The sequence below is a fragment of the Leuciscus leuciscus genome, assembly GCF_965113295.1.
Source record: "Leuciscus leuciscus genome assembly, chromosome: 1".
Taxonomy (NCBI): domain Eukaryota; kingdom Metazoa; phylum Chordata; class Actinopteri; order Cypriniformes; family Leuciscidae; genus Leuciscus; species Leuciscus leuciscus.
The window spans coordinates 61,679,400-61,698,220 of NC_138725.1; the positions used below are offsets into that span (position 1 = coordinate 61,679,400).

An 18,821-nucleotide genomic window follows, 5' to 3' on the forward strand; every position below is an offset into this window, starting at 1 on the left:
CTTATATTGATAAGACAGCAGCCTGGCTCAAGACTGAGCAACTGTTTGTCTGTTTTAGTGATGCACGCAGAGGTGCTGTACTTTCTAAACAGAGACTGGCGCACTGGGTGACACAGGTCATTTCTCATGCGTATGAGTCGGTGGGGCAGTCTGTGCCCTCATCTATTCACTGTCATTCTACATGTGCTTTGGCAACATCTTGGGCAGCGTTCAGAGGAGCATCGCTTTCTGAAATTTGTGCTGCAGCAACTTGGGTTTCAGCCTGCACATTTTCACGTTTTTACAGATTGAATGTGAGTCCCTTGCCAGCGGTGTGCGCTGCAGTGCTAGCTGCCTGCCCGGACGTTTTGCAAGGGGATTCCACGTGACTGCGTAGGTATTCGTCTTCCACTAGTGCTTTCAGCACTGCCTCTGGTGGTCTGGAGCGAAAGGAAATAGAACCATAGTTACGTTCGTAACCAGCGGAAGGTTAGTTGGAGCAGCTAAATCTCGAACCTGCAGCAAATTTTTTAGTACCGCCACACTTATGCCGCTTTTCCACTACACAGTACCAGCTTGCCTCGTCTCGGCTCTGTTTGGTTTTCCACTGTGTAAAAGTTGTACCTGTACCTGCTTCCAGGTACTTTTTTTTGTACCACCTCCGGCGAGGTTCTAAGCGAGCTGAGGCGAGCTGAGGCGATACTAAAATGTGACGTGAAAACACGGCAGACTGCTGATTGGTCAGAGAGAATCGTCACTATTCACTGCGTCATCATTGCACGCGCCAGACGGAGTATCCTGAATAAAAAACAGCAAAAACAAAACCATCCAAAAACAGCATACACTCGATTTCCTCCATTGTCCTGTGTGTGTGGGTAGCGGGTGTGTCTCGTGCGTCTCGCGTAAAAGATGAAGTCACGGCAGTTTCCTGCGGCATCGCTATGACGACCAGGTACTATTGTGGAGGTACTATCTGCAATGGAAAACGGAGCGAAAAGCGAGCCGAGCCGAGCCGAGCCGAGTCGAGTCGTGTCGAGTTGAGCTGGTACTGGTAATGGAAAAGCGCCATTATAGTCTAGTCTGGAACTTTGCAGGTCCTATGGCTGTGAGAGAGAGCCTACTCAGATGAAAATCACTTCCGTGAGCTCATTTATAGTAACGCCGAATTTTATTGTCAGTTACGGTAACGCCGTTGTAACGGGGGAAACAGTCATTTGTTTGATTACTCGTTACTGAAAAGGATAACGCCGTTAGTAACGCCGTTTATTTATAACGCCATTATTCCCATCACTGAACGTGACAGCTCGTTATAAAACAAGAATAAACATCGGCTTGGTTTTTCGGTGATGATGAGAACTGAAGGATTTGAAATATTGTAAAAGTGACACGGAGATGGTTTTTATTACTCAACAGGTGAGTGAGGTATTTTATTGAACAGATAATTTGCCAGATGTAGCTCTTTAACAGAGTTCATTGTAGAGCATTATCTATTGTGAAGGGTCATTTCATTATGGTTGTTGTAATGCTGTGCTGGAATTTATTTTCAAGGAAGTAGTGTTGTCACCATTATGTTCTGTTTGTTTTAGTTTTCATGGACCTTCTGTGTGTGTTTCTAGTTCTAATTTGCCGCCACTGATCAGTCACCATGGACCATGAACCTCTTTGGCGTGTTTAAGGCCCATTCACACCACACAGTAAGGATGGGAATCCCTAGTGGCAATGAGGGCGCCGCACGCGACTGGTTGTCTCTGGGTGTAGCCGTTGTGGGTTTAGAGAGAGCCATCAAAGAAATAGACGAATAATCCGACATGTGGGCAGCTGTAGAACAGGGGGAAATAGCGAAGAGAGCAAGGCTCGCCTGCTAAAAAGTGTGAGTGTGGGCAGCTTGCAGTAATGACTTAAGCTATCCTGGCTGATAGGACAAACTCGTCCGGTAGAGGCTGATCCAAAGATGTGTCCTGCAGACAATTGTAAAGTCCATAAAACCACGAGCTGGCTGCGCGCTGTATCTTACATACTGTATCTTTAATGAAAAAAATATTCAAAACATCTGTCAGTAAACCTCCAGTTCTGTTTTTTAATTAATTCAGAACTGTGTATGTGTTGATTTCTAAGTAGTGCTTAAAATGGATGTGTGGAAAAATATGCATTCTTACATGTACTGTCTATTTTTGGATTGCAAAATATATATATATATATATATGAGGATAAGAACACACATAAGGGCACTTTATGTAGACTCATTGCTGGTTCTTTAATGAGATGACTTCCATTAAAACATATGAGGATAAAGCTCAAAACAATCAGTGCAGTTTAGGATTTGCAGCAACATTGACAATGAGAACAGCATGAAAACAATAAAATAAAAAATCTCTGAATGTTACATGTCACTTGTGCCGAATAAATAAACCGCTTCAAAATAGGAACATGTTAATAAATACCAACAATAAATACATACATTTAGCTATATAACACTGACAACAGCAGCAAACTTTCCTTTCATGAAAATAAAACAAGCGTAAAGCATATATAAAAGCATTTAGCTGGGTAAATAAATGGATGGGACAACATCTACCTTAAACAAAACATGTAGAAATAATTTGTACTTTACAGTTATGTTAAAAATATTACAGTACTTGTGCCCGAGCTGCCATGACAAAGGCACAGATACATATATATTTCTCTGAATCTGAGCCACAAGTATCATGGTCCATTCGGTCACATTCAATAAGATCTTCAGTTCAGAGCAAAAACTAATGCAAGTCATTTTATAGCACATGTGCTTCTTTGCCACAAATTTACACACAAAAATAAATAAATAAAATGAAAGCGTCTTTTTACTTTTTGGCTTACCAGTATTAATACGTATAAACAGACATATTAGTGGGGAAAACAGCATGAAATGATGTGAAATTAATCAAAACTAGCAAGAGGGGAAAAAGTTGGATTGTCATCAACAAATAACAAATGACCTTTGCATGTGGTGGGTTGTAGAAATACAAAATAAAGATAGATAATAAAATGAAACCCATAGAAACCAAGAAAAATATGAACCATTGGTGATCTGGAAGGATGACCCAAGACCTTGTGCTTGAAACACTTTAAGCAAAATTCTCTCAAAATATGTGGGCAACTGTGAATGTGGATGAGAAATTGTTGATTTTTGAGCCAACTTCATTTATAACAGGGCAAATGTGCGTGTATAAACAAGCCTATGTGAGAATTATTGCATGTGTGTGTATGTGAGATTACAAAGCTGATCTAACTATGATTATTTTGGCTGTTGATCACGTTTCCGCCTGGAGGGGCGATATGTATCGAGTCCAGGATTGGCCGCAACACCTGACCAAATGGCCTGAGAGAGAAAGAGAGAGCATGAAGTTCTGTGAAAACTGTGAAAATAACACGGATCTTCTTACATAAATTTTCAGCATTGGAAATGTGACATGATGAGAGAACTTTACAGTTATACAATCACAAATGGGAGAATCTCACAAAAACATGGTCAAGGTCACATTTCACTACAAAATCAAAAGAAGAAAATTAAGCCGAATATGAATATATATATATATATATATACACACACTTTTTTTTTTTTATGTGTCGAGATTTGTCGTTTTGGAATCTTTTGACTTAATTTGTATGGACAAAAACATTATTCAAAATATTGTTTGTGTTTCACAGAATAAAAATCATACAACTTTAGAACAACATGAGGGTGTCTTTGAGATTTTTTTATCTATTAATTTCCCTTTTGACAATAAAGATCGATCTCAAGCATGTTTATTTATTCCCTGTATGTAGTAATAAATACTTTCCAATTAAGTGGAATTAAAAACAACCCTAAAAATCATGTCTGAGCGAGTTTATGTTTAGCATACTCACGTGGAGAGCACTTCAGAGGGCAGATCTGTGATATAGGAGGGAATTTTATTTCCAGTGAGAAACTGGGCCACCTCATTAGTGAACGTGTTACAGTTGTGTTCAAACAATCGGTACTTGTCACCACTGCAGAGAGAAAAAGAGGCTTATGAATGCAAGCAATGCATGTAAAGCACATGCTTGTACAGACCAAAATACTTTATAAGGACTTTAAACTGGAAGAAAGGAATTCCTCATTTTATTTTCAGTAATAAACGATAGTCAAAAACACACACTCACCTATATGTTGTCTCTCCAAGTGAGGACAGATAATCCATAAAGATCTCCTCTGTCACCTCTGTATTTCCCAGTTCCACCACTGTGTCTGGAGGTCCGAGCATCGTCCCGCCCTGTAAACACACGCACACACTATGGCACATACTGCAGCCGCCCCAGAACAAATGCACCTCTTAAGAAATATTATGTGCCAAGGCCATTTTAATCTCAACAACCCAAAAATAAATGGACAAAAACAATGTGCGAAGATGTGCTGTTCAAAGCTCCACATGCACCATGAACATGTAAAGTGAGGGCTCACAAACAGCACAACATATAGAGTACATTGATCGAGTTTATTTTCATGGCGATGTTTAAGCGCTTGTCCTATCTTGAGTACGAGAAGCGTTGCAATGGGTTGTGATTTTACCGGTGGGCAACTAGAGATCCCAGCACCACCATAGAAAAATTCCTCTCCGTAGACCACTATAGATGTGTGCCTGTGTTGACATAACGTAACAGGAAATGCATATAGTTAAAACATGTTATAAAACATATCAGATAATAATAATAAACATTTATATGTATAAGACTTTTCATACATGAAATGCAGCTCAAAGTGCTTCACAAGCATAAAAACATTCAAAAAAAAAAAAAGATATATAAATATTATATAATTATATATTTAACTTGTTTATAAATAAAGGATCTTAACCACTTACCAAATCCCATCAAGCTGTTTTCCTATAAGAAAGAATATGTTTTAGAAATCATTGACTATATATTAGTTATATTAGATATGCTAAGATTTGATTATATTTATATTATTAAAATATAACAGTAGTAGGCTACTGTTATGGTTTGACACATTTAAAGAATAATTTTCAATCTGATGAACCTTAACTAGCATGGGATTTCAAACTAAAAAATGTGCTTAAAATAAAACGTATTAGTTCGTTATTAATCTATTAAATAGGTTACATTAGATTCAAATTAAATAAGTAAACAAAAAATAAATAATACATAACATTAGTGTAACTGCATTTTTTTGTAGCTTAATAATATTAATATGTGTTTATAAAAGACAGATGCCTTATAAATTTTAGGATGGTGGTCCCGACCCTCACACAGGGATGATCATATTTGGGGGTCCGTGGCTGGCATCTAAAATATGGAAAACTTACAGCATGTGACACGATTAATTACCATAAAGAACATCGTGTTCTAAAACAGTTTTTTTTTTTTTTTTTATATAAATAATGCAAGAAAACTGAGATAAGCGGATAAACGGGTCTCGCTGTGAAAATAGCTCGTAAGGTTATGTGAATAAGATATTTTGTTGAAAAAAGTGTTTTCATCGATCAGCTATAACGCGCAATGTTCTAGAACAGTGAAGGTGTCTCTTAAATATTCATAAGTAAAGCCTTCGCCATTGGATGGAAAAAAGGCAACGTCAGTATTACCTCATTAATAATCAGGCCCCAAATCTTCGTCGTTGGACGGATACAAGTGACGTTAGCATAATAGTTAATTAATATTCATTAGCCAAGATTTCTCATTGGAAGATGACCAGGCAACGAAGCAAGATAGAAGTAATATGTATGAGTGAAACCTTCTTCATGGTAGGATTGGAAATGTCTCGGCCCTCACCAATGTAGCGGTAAAGATATTCTGCATCACTCACCCAACATTATCGGACTGAGCTGTCTGGCCATTCCCCGCGATAGATCATAAATGAAAAGCTGCACTCCAAACGTCGCGTTGTGCTGATCCATGTTTGTGATGATGGTGGCTAAATGTGGCTGACTAGCCTGTCTGCGGTATCCTGCTGATCTTGCGTTATAACGGCCTTAAGATTCTCAAATGATCACGACAGCCTGATATCTGAGTTTTGAAATTTCTGAAATAAAGTAGCACTAGCTATCGGACTTGTTGAGAATCAATGGCATTAGGAGGGTTTGAGTAAAAAATACATTCAAAGGGATACCAAGATAAATAGGCTAACGTTATGTCCTTCCAAGTCGCCAATGAAGAAGCGCATTAATTCAACGGCACGACAGCGCCATCTATCGTATGTGCAAGCGATTACCTCACGACATTATAACCACATGCCCCCGACTTATAAATCAACTGTAATTTCAATGTGTGTAGGCCTAACTTAAATTGGTTTTACCATTATGAAAGTCAATTGACTGACACTTCTATCAAAATTATTTCTTTCCTTAAGCTACTGTATTTCTTCATCCATATGAGTTACAAAATGAGACTCATGAAGACAAGTCAGAGTTTACACAACTTCTTATTGTTTGTATAGACTAAAACAAATTGTTTTACTGCGATCGTTATACGTATATTCTTCCTGACTATTGCTCTCTGATCAAATAGATGAGCCAAAGCCTCCAGAAAGAACTCGCAACGAAAGATAAAAAAATCTATCTATCTATCTATCTATCTATCTATCTATCTATCTATCTATCTATCTATCTATATGAAGGAGATGCATCTTATTGAGCATCTTTAAATTTAAAAAGTTGAACTATCAGATAATGAGAATACAATCCTGTGTGGGAACCTAACGGTAAATTTTTGCACACACACAAAAAAAAAACACTTACTGGCTTAAAAGACGATGGTAGCCTACTCGAATTCATAACTAAATTCAGCACACAACTTATTTGTATTAACACAGGCAAGCAGGTTTACAATAACGCAACATAAAACAAGTTACACGTTAAATATCCTACATTAAGCGTTGTCTTAACGTTTTTCTGTGGGAAAATACTTAGGCTACCTGTAACTTTGGGCGCTGCGTTTATATTCTGGGCTCATATGCTTGCTTGTATATACAGAGAAATATCAATAAGTTGAATATGCCTACTGAATTTATCCTTCAATCTCACTGTTGCACTTTCTCGCATTTTTCATTGTTGGGATTTTGGGGAATATCGGCGGAATTCTGTCGAATAAACAGGGGGGGGGGGGGGTCTGTAGAACTGTAAATGAGGGGCCCTGGAATTCTCTGGAAATTTCCGGAACTTTCTGTGGAATTCTGTTGGCGCAGATTTCGGGAAGGACTAATTATCAGTGTTATTCAGCGTGTTTCTCGGAAAACAAGTACTTTCGTTCTGTTCTAGGTGTGTGTAGGCTAGATCACGTTCCCATTTACAGGGCTTTACATCAGCCTCTGCAATGACCCGATATTCTCGTATAGCTCAAAAGTGACTCATCGTACTAATACGTCTTTATCGCTCAGATAGAGACCACCTTTTCCCGTCTTTCATTTCCATTTCTTGGCAAAAACAGTCGCGCTCCTCGCGCGCGCGAACTCTCGTGGCGATTCGCGCTCGGTGCAGCGCTAAAGGGACGAATGGAGTTTGGCAAGCCAAGTTAACATTTATTCGTTAGTCCACCCAAAAAAGAAAATTCTGTCATAATTTACTGACCCTCCTGTCATTCCAAACTGTAAAACTTAATTTCGTTCATTTTCGAAACACAAATGAAGATATTTGAATGAAACCTGAGATTTCGGTCCCTGCAGCAGTCTACACAGCTACTTTGATGCTTTAAAAAGTTGATAAAGAGATTGTAAAACCAATCCATATGAATTGAGTGGTCTAGTCCAAATTCTCTGAAGAGACACTATCGCTTAATTGATGAACAGATTGAATTTAGGCTTTTATCCACATTCATCACACACACACACACACACACACACACACACACACACACACACACACACACACACACACACACACACACACACACATACACACACACACACACACACACACACACACACACACACACATCAGATAGATAGCCTATGGTAAATGCATGCTTGCTTTACCTGCGAGAATCAATGGTTAATTTAGGGCTGTCTGATAACCGCAATATTGTAATACTTGTAGTTGTAACTGATAATTAAGCCAACCGCAGAGGAATGCAAGCAACCACAATATTCGCGTTTTCTTTTTTCATAAGGCTACACCCTTCTTGTTTTGCACTTCATGCAAGAATATTGAATAAGTTAAATAACTTAATTAAATAAGTTACAATGATAATTAGGGCTGGGGCAAAAAAAACAAATTTTTCGATTTATAGTTTGTTTTTTGTTTTTTTTGTGGTCGATTCAAAATCGATTCTTAAAGGCCACGAATCGATTTTTTTCTCATATTGATTTATCTATGATCCAAAAGCCATGCAGTATTAGTTTTCCTACACTGTTCAATTTCATATGCTTGCAGCCTCCATGTTACAGCTAATGCTGTGAGATTTTATGTTTGTTTTATCTTAAACATAAAATAAACTTCTGTTTGATCAAGGCATGCGACTGTTCTGACTTGTCCAATTTTCAGCATCAATTTTTCATCTTGCATCAAAATCCTAAAATAAAAAGAGTTTAATATAGTTTTGTGGCTCTTAATTTCTTTTTAATAATTAACCACTTGTAAACTATGTTCACTGTTCTTTTTTATAAATATAGGATTTGTATCAATCTATATTCATTGAGTCGAATAGAAAATCAAATTTAGAATTGAAATCAAAAATCAAATCAAGAATCAAAATCGAATTGAATTGAGAGCTTGCGAATCGAAATCGAATCGAATTGGAACATCTGAATTCACCCCCCAGCCCTAATGATAACAAGACGACTATGTACCATGGTGATACAGAGCCTCCATAGATTTGCACTTAACAAGCCTAAACAGACAGTGAATGACAAAGATCGACTGAGTGTGTGCGATTACCTGCATCTGTCTTTAAAGGTCGGTATAGGTTTTGCACTTGTTTGTTGAATGAACGGCCTAATAACTCACTCAAGGACAGTCCCTTGCTGTCACCTTGTGGCGTAATAATGTAACTGCGCTAAGTGACAGCCTGTCTAGTGTTACGCAGCACGTTTGAGCTTCTGTAAGAACCAGTGAGGTTCGTTCTTGTGTTACACAGGACATTTGAGCTTCTGCAAGAACCAATGAGGTTCGTTCTCGTGTAACGCAGCACGTTTGAGCTTCTGCAAGAACCAATGAGGTTCGTTCTCGTGTAACGCAGCATGTTTGAGCTTCTGCAAGAACCAGTGAGGTTCGTTCTCGTGTTACGCAGGACATTTGAGCTTCTGCAAGAACCAATGAGGTTCGTTCTCGTGTAACGCAGGACATTTGAGCTTCTGCAAGAACCAATGAGGTTTGTTCTCGTGTAACGCAGCACGTTTGAGCTTCTGCAAGAACCAATGAGGTTCGTTCTCGTGTAACGCAGCATGTTTGAGCTTCTGCAAGAACCAGTGAGGTTCGTTCTCGTGTAACGCAGCACGTTTGAGCTTCTGCAAGAACCAATGAGGTTCGTTCTCGTGTAACGAAGCACGTTTGAGCTTCTGCAAGAACCAATGAGGTTCGTTCTCGTGTTACGCAGGACATTTGAGCTTCTGCAAGAACCAATGAGGTTCGTTCTCGTGTAACGCACAGGGTTTCCGCGGAGTCATAAAAAGTCATAAAACGTCTTAAATTTAATAATCTGAATTTTAGGCCATAAAAAGTCATAAAAACGTCCGGATTTTCCATACAAGGTCATAAATTTCATTTAGCCACGTCTTAAATTGATATGCTCGTTCATTCGTTGGTTCTACCATTGCTTTTTCCCCCTGAAAATGCGCTGGCGGCATAATGTTAAATGCACAGGTTAAATGCGCCAAAAGCGGAACGCTCATTTGAAACGCGCGCCACACGAACCATTTACCCGCTCGGCTCCAAGTCCAAACGGCAGCGCAGCGCGAGCTCAATAGAACTGATGCGTTTACTCTGATCGTCTCGGTCACAAGATCCAGTGAGAAGTGCTTGAATTCAGCGAAGAACACACTGTCTCAGTGATTTAAACCAGTTTAAAGGCAGATTAAACAGCGCTGACCAACAGGAGAAACTCTGCACAACGATACAGTCTGAAGGCTTTTCCGTCTACAATCTCCCATCATTTATCATGGATTTACTGTAACGTTAGCCTAGTAATATTAACTGCACCATGTGGGATATACATATTGAATTTTATTATATTATTAGTGCTGATAATGTATTAAAGGACTAATGGAATATTTACAGTATTTAATAATGTATTTAGGCTACTGTTTTTCATACATTTCCTGAAGATATGTGCCATCAAAGTTAGGCAACACAAACCTGTTTCAAGACTTGGCCCCTATTAGCACATGCAGAAACTAAGTAATTATTTTCCCAATAAAGATATTTATTTTGTTAAGGACAAATGACAAATGTTTGAATGTCCTACCTCAGATTTGTGAAATGTTCACCTGTTTTAGCAAGTGTTTGTCATTATATTTTCTGACAATAAAGAGTAAAGTTAGTTTAAAACCACAATTAAAGCTCTGGTTTCTACAACTTTCACTTAGAAGTAACAGTCTGCCTTTAAACTTGAAAGAAATAAAGATTTGACATTTATCGTGATAATTATCGATATTGACTAATATAAAACAATTATCGTGATAATTGTTTTTGGCCATATTGCACAGCCCTAACTGAAATCTCCCGGTCTATCACAATGGGAAAGTGTACATTTAACGAGCCATGGCTCAAAGATGGTGTGTTTAGTAGTTGGCTCAAGCCTGTTGCAAATAATCAGTATCAAGCATATTGCACACTGGGTAAGAAGGCGTTGGAGCTGTCTTTAGGCATTTAAATAATACATCTTGTTACTTTCAATGAAAGTCAATTAAAAAAAAAAACTTTTGAAAGGAATTTTAATGATTTTTCGTAATTCGTGTAGGTCATAAATTTCAATCATAATGGTCATAAAAAGGTCTTAAAAAGTCTTAAATTTGACTGACCAAACCCTGCAGAAACCCTGAACGCAGCACGTTTGAGCTTCTGCAAGAACCAGTGAGGTTCGTTCTCGTGTTACGCAGGACATTTGAGCTTCTGCAAGAACCAATGAGGTTCGTTCTCGTGTAACGCAGGACATTTGAGCTTCTGCAAGAACCAATGAGGTTTGTTCTCGTGTAACGCAGCACGTTTGAGCTTCTGCAAGAACCAATGAGGTTCGTTCTCGTGTAACGCAGGACATTTGAGCTTCTGCAAGAACCAATGAGGTTTGTTCTCGTGTAACGCAGCATGTTTGAGCTTCTGCAAGAACCAGTGAGGTTCGTTCTCGTGTAACGCAGCACGTTTGAGCTTCTGCAAGAACCAATGAGGTTCGTTCTCGTGTAACGCAGGACATTTGAGCTTCTGCAAGAACCAATGAGGTTTGTTCTCGTGTAACGCAGCATGTTTGAGCTTCTGCAAGAACCAGTGAGGTTCGTTCTCGTGTAACGCAGCACGTTTGAGCTTCTGCAAGAACCAATGAGGTTCGTTCTCGTGTAACGAAGCACGTTTGAGCTTCTGCAAGAACCAATGAGGTTCGTTCTCGTGTTACGCAGGACATTTGAGCTTCTGCAAGAACCAATGAGGTTTGTTCTCGTGTTACGCAGCATGTTTGAGCTTCCACAAGAACCAATGAGATTCATTATAGCTTCCACAAGAACCAGTGAGGTTCATTCTCGTGTTACGCATCACGTTTGTGCTTCAGCAAGAACATTTGAGGTTCATACTTGTGTTATGCAACATGTTTGAGCTTCAGCAAGAACAAGAGAGGTTTGTTCTCACGTGCCAATAAATACGATTGAGCTTCTGATTATGTTCACTGATCAATGTTTATATATGAATAAAAACCTAAATTCAATCTGTTCATTTTATAAAGTGATCGAGTCTCTTCAGAAAATTTTACATTTACGCATTTGGCAGACGCTTTTATCCAAAGCTTCACACATTCACATTCTTCAATTTTTGACTAAATCGCTCAATTCGGATTAGATTTACAATCTCTTAATGAACTTTTTGAAGCAACAAAGGATAGTTTATTTAAAATATCTTAATTTGTCTTTTGAAGATGAACAAAATTTGTACCGACATGAGGGTGAGTATAACTGATGACATTTTTTTTTTTTTTTTTTTGGGTGAACTAACCCTTTAAAACTAAACTATTATATTACTTGTTTTTGATTACTAGTTAAAATTACATCAAATGTAAGCTGTTCTTCAGAATGCATAATGTAATGTAGTAGGCTACTATTTTCCTTATTCTAATAGTGTCAAATAACCATTCTATTGTTATTGGTAATAAAATGCACATTTTTGCTATTGCTTCTTATGGGGATCTGTGGTTCAGACGTCAACTATTTACTAGTATACCGATTTTTGCTGGTACTTCGTGCAGTTAAATTAGTAGGGTTGGTAAATATAGTTTTTATTTATTGGTAAATATTTAGATATTTTATTATGTTTCCCAGTTGAATGAACTCTAGTACCTTTATTAGACACTAGTGTGTAGGCATATATTAGTTGTTAGTAAAACATTTTTAATCTTTCTACATGTTTTATCTAATAACAACTTGGATAGTTGAACTAGTAACAAGAAATACATGCTAACTAATGAATATGACCTTGTAAAACTGACAGTGAGACTAGCCATTATTTGACTGCTAATTAGAGTTTTTTTAAATAGTAAATATAACAAAAATAGTTGCATGTTAGATAAATGTTAATCCTGCTTGCCATAGACGGAGAAGTGGGTGGGCACGAGCGCGTAGAGCGTGCACGCGCCAAGCCAAACCAGCGCGTACATGTGTCGCAGATTTTAAAACTCGGAATGAGCTGGAACAGCGGCGGACCTGATGGTGCACCAAGAGTAGCAGTGGGTTTAAATCCTTAAATAAAAATAAATAAAAAAAACTCTCAGAGTCTACGCAGTAGAGTTAAGCGACATTTTATCCCCTGAGGAGGAAAAACGGGAGAGATCAGAAACTATATTTGCTGCACTGGATGATCTCATTAACATGGAGCTGTCATCAATAGGAGAGCAAGTGTTTGCTGTGGAGGCAATAACGAAGAAGAGGATAAGAAAGGTAAGGACGTTGCTGGGCGTGGGGAAATGCATTTATGTTCAGTTGCTTTAATACAATTTATTCTGCAAGCATATTTACTTTCTGTTTTGAAATGATTAATACCCCGCAAAGTCCCCACAGTTTCTTCTATTGCCAGTTCTGAAATGACTCATGAGTGAATAACACCTAAGCTTGCGTAACATTTCGGAACTTTTTCGTTGCATGACTTCTGGTGTGCAAAACAGTGCGGTAACTTGTATGTTATTCTCCAAAGTTTGTGGATTTTTATAACGTCTCGCGCTTGAATTGCGAGCGCTATAGATGGAGGGGGGTGTGTGAGAACAGCGCGCGTGTCATCATCATCGCCATCAATGCGCGTTTCGCTCGGAAAATCGCCGTATTTTGTAGCTACGCAGTTTATTTTTATACGGGTGCAGGGTCAATGATGATACGTGTAACATCCGCGCAGTTGTCAAAATAATCGGACCAGTTAAGACCAACTGCAGAATAAACAAGATTAAAGATATTTAAATAGTGATAAATAAAATAGGTCACGTTTATTAATAGAGCACGCACGAGCAAGTATCTCTTTGGTAGGTTTTTATGTTATTTATTTATTATTGTGTGTGCGTAGTATACAGCCAGATGTTGTAATGTACAGTAATAGCTAGTGATGGTGATGATGACTAACGCTCTATGTGCACGCGGGTTTCGTTTCGTACTCTCGAGCATGACGGGGGAAAGACCTTCGTCGCTCCACACGTTGCATGAAACGAGTTGTTTACGCGTTTCCATGGCCCCACCTATTTCCATCCCATGAATGTTCCCTAAACTCGCTGTTCTTTTTAAATGGAACTCACTCACCCCTCTGTGACATCACCGCAGTAGCGAGTGCAGCGCCGTTTTCATCCTGCATAATCTTCCACGTCAAAATACTACTGAGTGTTGACATCTTAAAGATACAGGCATGCTTTTCACAATCTGTGGGATGTTTGTATCATGGAGTTGTTGAGAATAGAATGGTGACGTATGTCTCTCTCTGAACTTTAAAAGTGAAAGTGACTCCTTTTCGTTCTTTCTCTTATTTCAGGGAAATGTGGAATATCTCTTAAAGTGGCAAGGATGGTCGCCTAAGTAAGTTCTCATATTAGTAGTTTTATCCAAGACCATATGACCTAGGACTGTCACAATATGTGGGTGAATCCCACAACACCATGTCAAGGTCACATTTCTATGGAAGCTTGTTTTCACTATGGAATAAAAAAAATAAAAAAAATTGCAACTTTTTATCTCACAATTCTGACTTTTTTTCTCAGAATTGCATCTCTCGCAACTGGGAGTTTATATCTCACAATTAACTTTTTTTTCTTGCAATTACGAAATTATATCCCACAATTATATCAGAATCGAGATAAACTCGTAATTAAAAAACTTGTGCAAAAAAATCAGAATATAGTTTATATCTCGCATTTCTGACTTTATACGTTATGAAATAAAAAATTAGAAAACACAGCATCACATTATTTTCTCTCATGTGACATTTTATGGCTGAACCTCTCGAAACTTGACAAGAACATGTCCTGATCATTTCAACAAAAATAAATAAATAACTAACTGGATTTTACTTAAGTCTATATTTAGGAAATATGATAATATTTTGTAATTAGCATTTAAGTCTGACTAATTTTCAAATTATTTGTCAAAAATCTACATTTTAGGAAAATGTTATGGGGTTTCAAATCAGAACATGACTTTCTGTTACGATTACAAAACAGGGCATTGATTTCATACATGACTTCTGTAGAGGACACCGGAACTTACATCATGACATATCAGGCATTTAAGGAGACACAACAAGTGAATAGAGAAAGATATTATATATCAATATTCTTATGAAATATGAGAGATTCTTATCACTCCCAATATTACACCACTTTTTTCAATACATGTTGCCCCAAGAACCTATTAATATGCAAATTAGATACAGTGTACAGGTGCATTGCATAGAATGGGAATGGCATTTGTGGCCATGTTTACATGCATATTGCATAAAGTAAAATGGTATATCAAATAATTCTGTTATATCTTTCATAACATAGTTGAGAATCATCTTTATACAACGTTTGGATAAAAAATTGATAGAAAGTTGATTGGTGAATGAAAAAAATAAGTATTCTTTCTTATTCATGTCTTTTAATTATTATTTTTAATAAATGGGTCCTGGTGTCCTCTACAGAGGACACAGAATAACATAGGAGTAAAAAAAATATATAATAAAATAAATAAATAAGTTTTTATTCCATTTGTTTGTTGTGCTCTAAACAGTGTGACAAAACTAAATTCACAAAACATGTTTTTCTGGTTCTCAGGAGGATATCACACAAGAGAAGACAATGGGATGCTGTGTTTAAAGTAATAAGAATAAATTAATTTCATTTACAAGAACTTTTTGCAATTGATTGGTTTTTCAATTAAAAAGTAGCCCTGAACTATTCAAATTAACATTTCAGATGAAAACTACTGTAGATTTTATACTTTAACTCCGGGCAAAAAATAATAATCTGTGCTTTAAACTGTTTCGGTCATGTTCTGCTCCAATGATTTGTTTGGAACTGTTTGTGTGAATGTCAGGTACAGCACCTGGGAACCAGAGGACAACATATTGGACCCTCGTCTGGTCCTCGCCTACGAAGAAAAGTAAGTCACACTCTGGAAACCTTCAGTTACTGATGTGGAAATGAATAGGCTAGAAGCAACGGGATGTTCTTTCCTTTCCATCTCCCCATTCCTTAGCATATATCTCTCTTTCTAACAGAGAGGAGAAGGATAGAGCTCTGGCTTATAAGAGGAAAGGCCTGAGACCACGTCGAGTTATCCTGCGGGTATGAGTTAGCTTCATTATTTATCATTATTAAGTTCAGTTTCAGTTCATATGAAATTTAAGTGATTATGATTTTTTTTTTAACCATAATGCACAAAATCTGATACATATAATAAAAGAAATCTGATGTACTTAAACATCCCAGAACTGCTGGAGTATCTGTTTTTTTTTGTGTTTGTGCATAATCAAACCCTCCAAACAGAACATCTACCCAATGGACCTACGAAGTGCACACAAGCTTCCAGATAAACCCAGCCCGAGAATCCGCCTGTCACTCACCCGTTCTACGGGGACAGAAATAGACCAGAATGGACGCCGCTATAGAGAAGGTGTTGGCTACCGCCGTATAGAAATACGCAAGAACAGGCAGTGCAGGTCCAAACTCATGGATGACTTCAAACTATCCCAGCAACCAACCAGACATCCACTTCCTGCAAAAGACTCTGCAGAGAAAGAGTGGAATGGAGACGAGGAAGATGAGAAGAAAAGGGTCAAGAAGATGAGAAAAAATGAAGAAAACACAACAGAAGTGCACCAGGACATTCCAAGTGGTAGGTGTTGTGTGGCATCGATACAGTAACTGTTGCTAAGATACTCTGCATGCAACATATTCAGAGGTCATGAGGGCCATTCTGAAAAATATTGCCAGAATTTCTGAATCACTGTGACAACTAGCTAACACGTTTGATTTGATTTAGAGAAATATTATTGAATATGCTCAACTGTGAAGGAGTTCACCCAAAAATGACAAAGTATAATCTTATTCCAAATCTGCAAGATATAAATAAGCCGTCAAACCATAAACATATAGTAAAAGCAGTGCAGTGCTGTGAATTTAAAATCTTCTGAAGCCATTTCACCTTTCGTGTGAAGAACAAACTCATTTAAATAGCTGAAAATCTATTAAAACCTCCGTCATAGCACTCATAACTCATTCAAGTAAATTTCAACTTGCCATCTTAAGACACAAGGTTGCATCAGGTTTGTTGACAGTCACGTTGAACATGTCTTGTGATCAATCATCGATGTGAAAACAGGATGCGTCGTCTTGAAGCAGCAAGTCTATATGTGAGCCAAAAACATAAGCCTAAGTAGATTGTAGAGACCATTGGTGCCAATAGTTTCTACCATCTATTTGGCTTTACGATGCTTTTCGGAAACACAACCCTGGTCAGTTTGCCCCTTATCTTACAAAATAACAAATTTCACGAGGTAGTCCATTCGACTTGTGCACTATATTCCAATTCTTCTGAAGTTATACTGTAGACTTGTGTGAGGAATAAAAAAAACACGATATTTTAATTGTTATTCATCGAAAATCTTCCCCTCTGCAATAGCATTCAAACCTGCTGTTAAATATGCATCACGCCAGGTTTCATCAGGTCTGTGAAGATCATTGACATCAAACCTAGAATGACTTATCTTGAGGCAACACGAAAGACTCAAATGTCTTTGTCATATCTAACGACTTGAGGATGACTAAATAATGACAAAACATTCAGTTGTACATTAACCGTTCCTTGAAAGTTTATTCTGAGTTTCTGTCGTTTTCCTGCCAGGTAAAGAGATGTCTGAGGTGTACAACTCTTCCACAGAACAGGAATCTGTAATTACCATCCAAGAAACTGAGAACTGCTCTTCCATTTGTGACTATGCTGAGAAGCCAAGCGAGGACACCTGTCCAGTTTTCGAAGCAACAGACAACAGTATAATCTCCGACACACAAAAGAACGAGCCAGGCACTGCAGGGGGTGAGGACTCTGTACGGGTATCACATGACACAACAAACACTGACCAATCACTACACAACAGTACCAAGTCAGAAGTCGAGAAAGGATTGTTTGACAAAGTACAGAACAGACCTTCGGTTATCGAAGTACATTTGAGCGCTAGATGTGGACAGGAAGAGGTTAGAGAAACAGGTGAGGTAGATAGTTTAGAGGCCAAAGAAAAGGAAAGAATAGATGCTGACGTCACAGCAGAATGCACAACAACATTACAGGTTCCTGTTGACCAATCGCATGCTTCCTCCACCACCACAGTGTATCCTGAGAAAGTCATTGTGACTCAGGTGACGATAAACTCCTTGACCGTGACCTTTAAAGAGGCCATGACTGCTGAAGGCTTCTTCAGCAGCTGTCGGCTTGAGGTCTAAACTGATAAAGGAACCCAAGAACAACATTACAATAGAGTTATGTACATGTAGTCAGGGCCAAGTGAACAACAGTTCACAGTAGAAGCAGATATTGTCTAAGCAAGGTAAGAACACCAACAAGGCATTTCACTCTTCAGTTTGTCCTTGTGTCGTTGTGGTAAAATAATCGTTGAAGGACGACATTTCTGATTATGTTCAGTTATGCTGTATCCGAAGACTTTAAGCATGTAAAGTAAATCTTTATATCTGTACCACTACTTTTCTATCAGCAGCAGTCATTGATCCTACTAAGAGAAGAAACTGTTTTTAAGTTCCGAATCGAAGATATAACTACTGTTACATCGCCTCTTTTGTCCTGTAACCAACCAGGTGGGAAAAGGAAAGGCCACTTGGCTTTGTTTCCATATCTGCGCCTGAGCTCTCTTCACTCTGTTCGGAGGCCTTTGTGCATTTTTAAAGAGACAGTATTGGTTTACATTCACAACTGCTACAGTGGGCGCTTTTGTAGGGGTAGATCCTGTTCATTTGAACACATGTGCTTTAGGTGTGCTTTTAGCATGGCAGAAATCAAAGCCTAGCCTAAATGACATGTTTTGGTCGTGATAGTTGAACATGGCTTGTCAGCTCTGTTGTTGCTCTCACGTATGACAAATACACTGTTTTTTGCTTGTATTTACAGCAAATAAATGGAAAAATAAAAGTTGTGGGTGATTTTATTTCATTTGCGAGTAAAACTCTTTGGTGTTTTA

At 38.1% G+C, this 18,821-nt stretch overlaps 2 protein-coding genes across 4 annotated transcripts; one reads left to right on the forward strand and one right to left on the reverse strand.

Annotated features, from left to right (window-relative positions):
• Positions 1–2,208: 2,208 nt before the first annotated feature.
• On the reverse strand, positions 2,209–6,194 carry desi1a (desumoylating isopeptidase 1a). The gene is made up of 6 exons (XM_082167827.1): positions 5,801–6,194; positions 4,839–4,860; positions 4,547–4,616; positions 4,141–4,250; positions 3,865–3,987; positions 2,209–3,334 (listed from the first exon to the last, which is right to left on the reverse strand). Exons 1-6 carry the CDS (start codon positions 5,889–5,891, stop codon positions 3,241–3,243), a joined length of 510 nt encoding a protein of 169 aa, XP_082023953.1. The 5' UTR covers positions 5,892–6,194; the 3' UTR covers positions 2,209–3,240.
• A 6,551-nt stretch (positions 6,195–12,745) lies between these two features.
• cbx7a (chromobox homolog 7a) lies at positions 12,746–18,772 on the forward strand. Of its 3 annotated transcripts, XM_082165992.1 has the most exons (8): positions 12,746–13,057; positions 14,127–14,170; positions 14,812–14,905; positions 15,404–15,448; positions 15,668–15,733; positions 15,852–15,918; positions 16,120–16,468; positions 17,477–18,772. In XM_082165992.1, the coding sequence occupies exons 4-8, from the start codon at positions 15,435–15,437 to the stop codon at positions 18,070–18,072; spliced, it is 1,092 nt and encodes a 363-aa protein (XP_082022118.1). In that variant the 5' UTR covers positions 12,746–13,057; positions 14,127–14,170; positions 14,812–14,905; positions 15,404–15,434; the 3' UTR covers positions 18,073–18,772. The 3 variants fall into 3 exon arrangements, with proteins under 3 accessions (XP_082022118.1, XP_082022117.1, XP_082022116.1); XM_082165991.1 differs by lacking the exon at positions 14,812–14,905 and having other exon boundaries at positions 15,406–15,448; XM_082165990.1 differs by lacking the exons at positions 14,812–14,905; positions 15,404–15,448 and having other exon boundaries at positions 12,747–13,057.
• The last annotated feature ends 49 nt before the right edge of the window (positions 18,773–18,821 follow it).

Coding starts and splice junctions, on each gene's coding strand:
- desi1a (XM_082167827.1), bottom strand. CDS start 5,891: ATGGATCAGCACAACGCGACGTTTGGAGTGCAGCTTTTCATTTATGAT. Junction 4,861..5,800: donor GCTCAGTCCGATAATGTTGG/GTGAGTGATGCA, acceptor TCTTTCTTATAG/GAAAACAGCTTGATGGGATT. Junction 4,251..4,546: donor GGATCTCTAGTTGCCCACCG/GTAAAATCACAA, acceptor GTGTGTTTACAG/GGCGGGACGATGCTCGGACC.
- cbx7a (XM_082165990.1), top strand. CDS start 12,989: ATGGAGCTGTCATCAATAGGAGAGCAAGTGTTTGCTGTGGAGGCAATA. Junction 15,734..15,851: donor GTCCTCGCCTACGAAGAAAA/GTAAGTCACACT, acceptor TCTTTCTAACAG/AGAGGAGAAGGATAGAGCTC. Junction 16,469..17,476: donor GCACCAGGACATTCCAAGTG/GTAGGTGTTGTG, acceptor TTTTCCTGCCAG/GTAAAGAGATGTCTGAGGTG.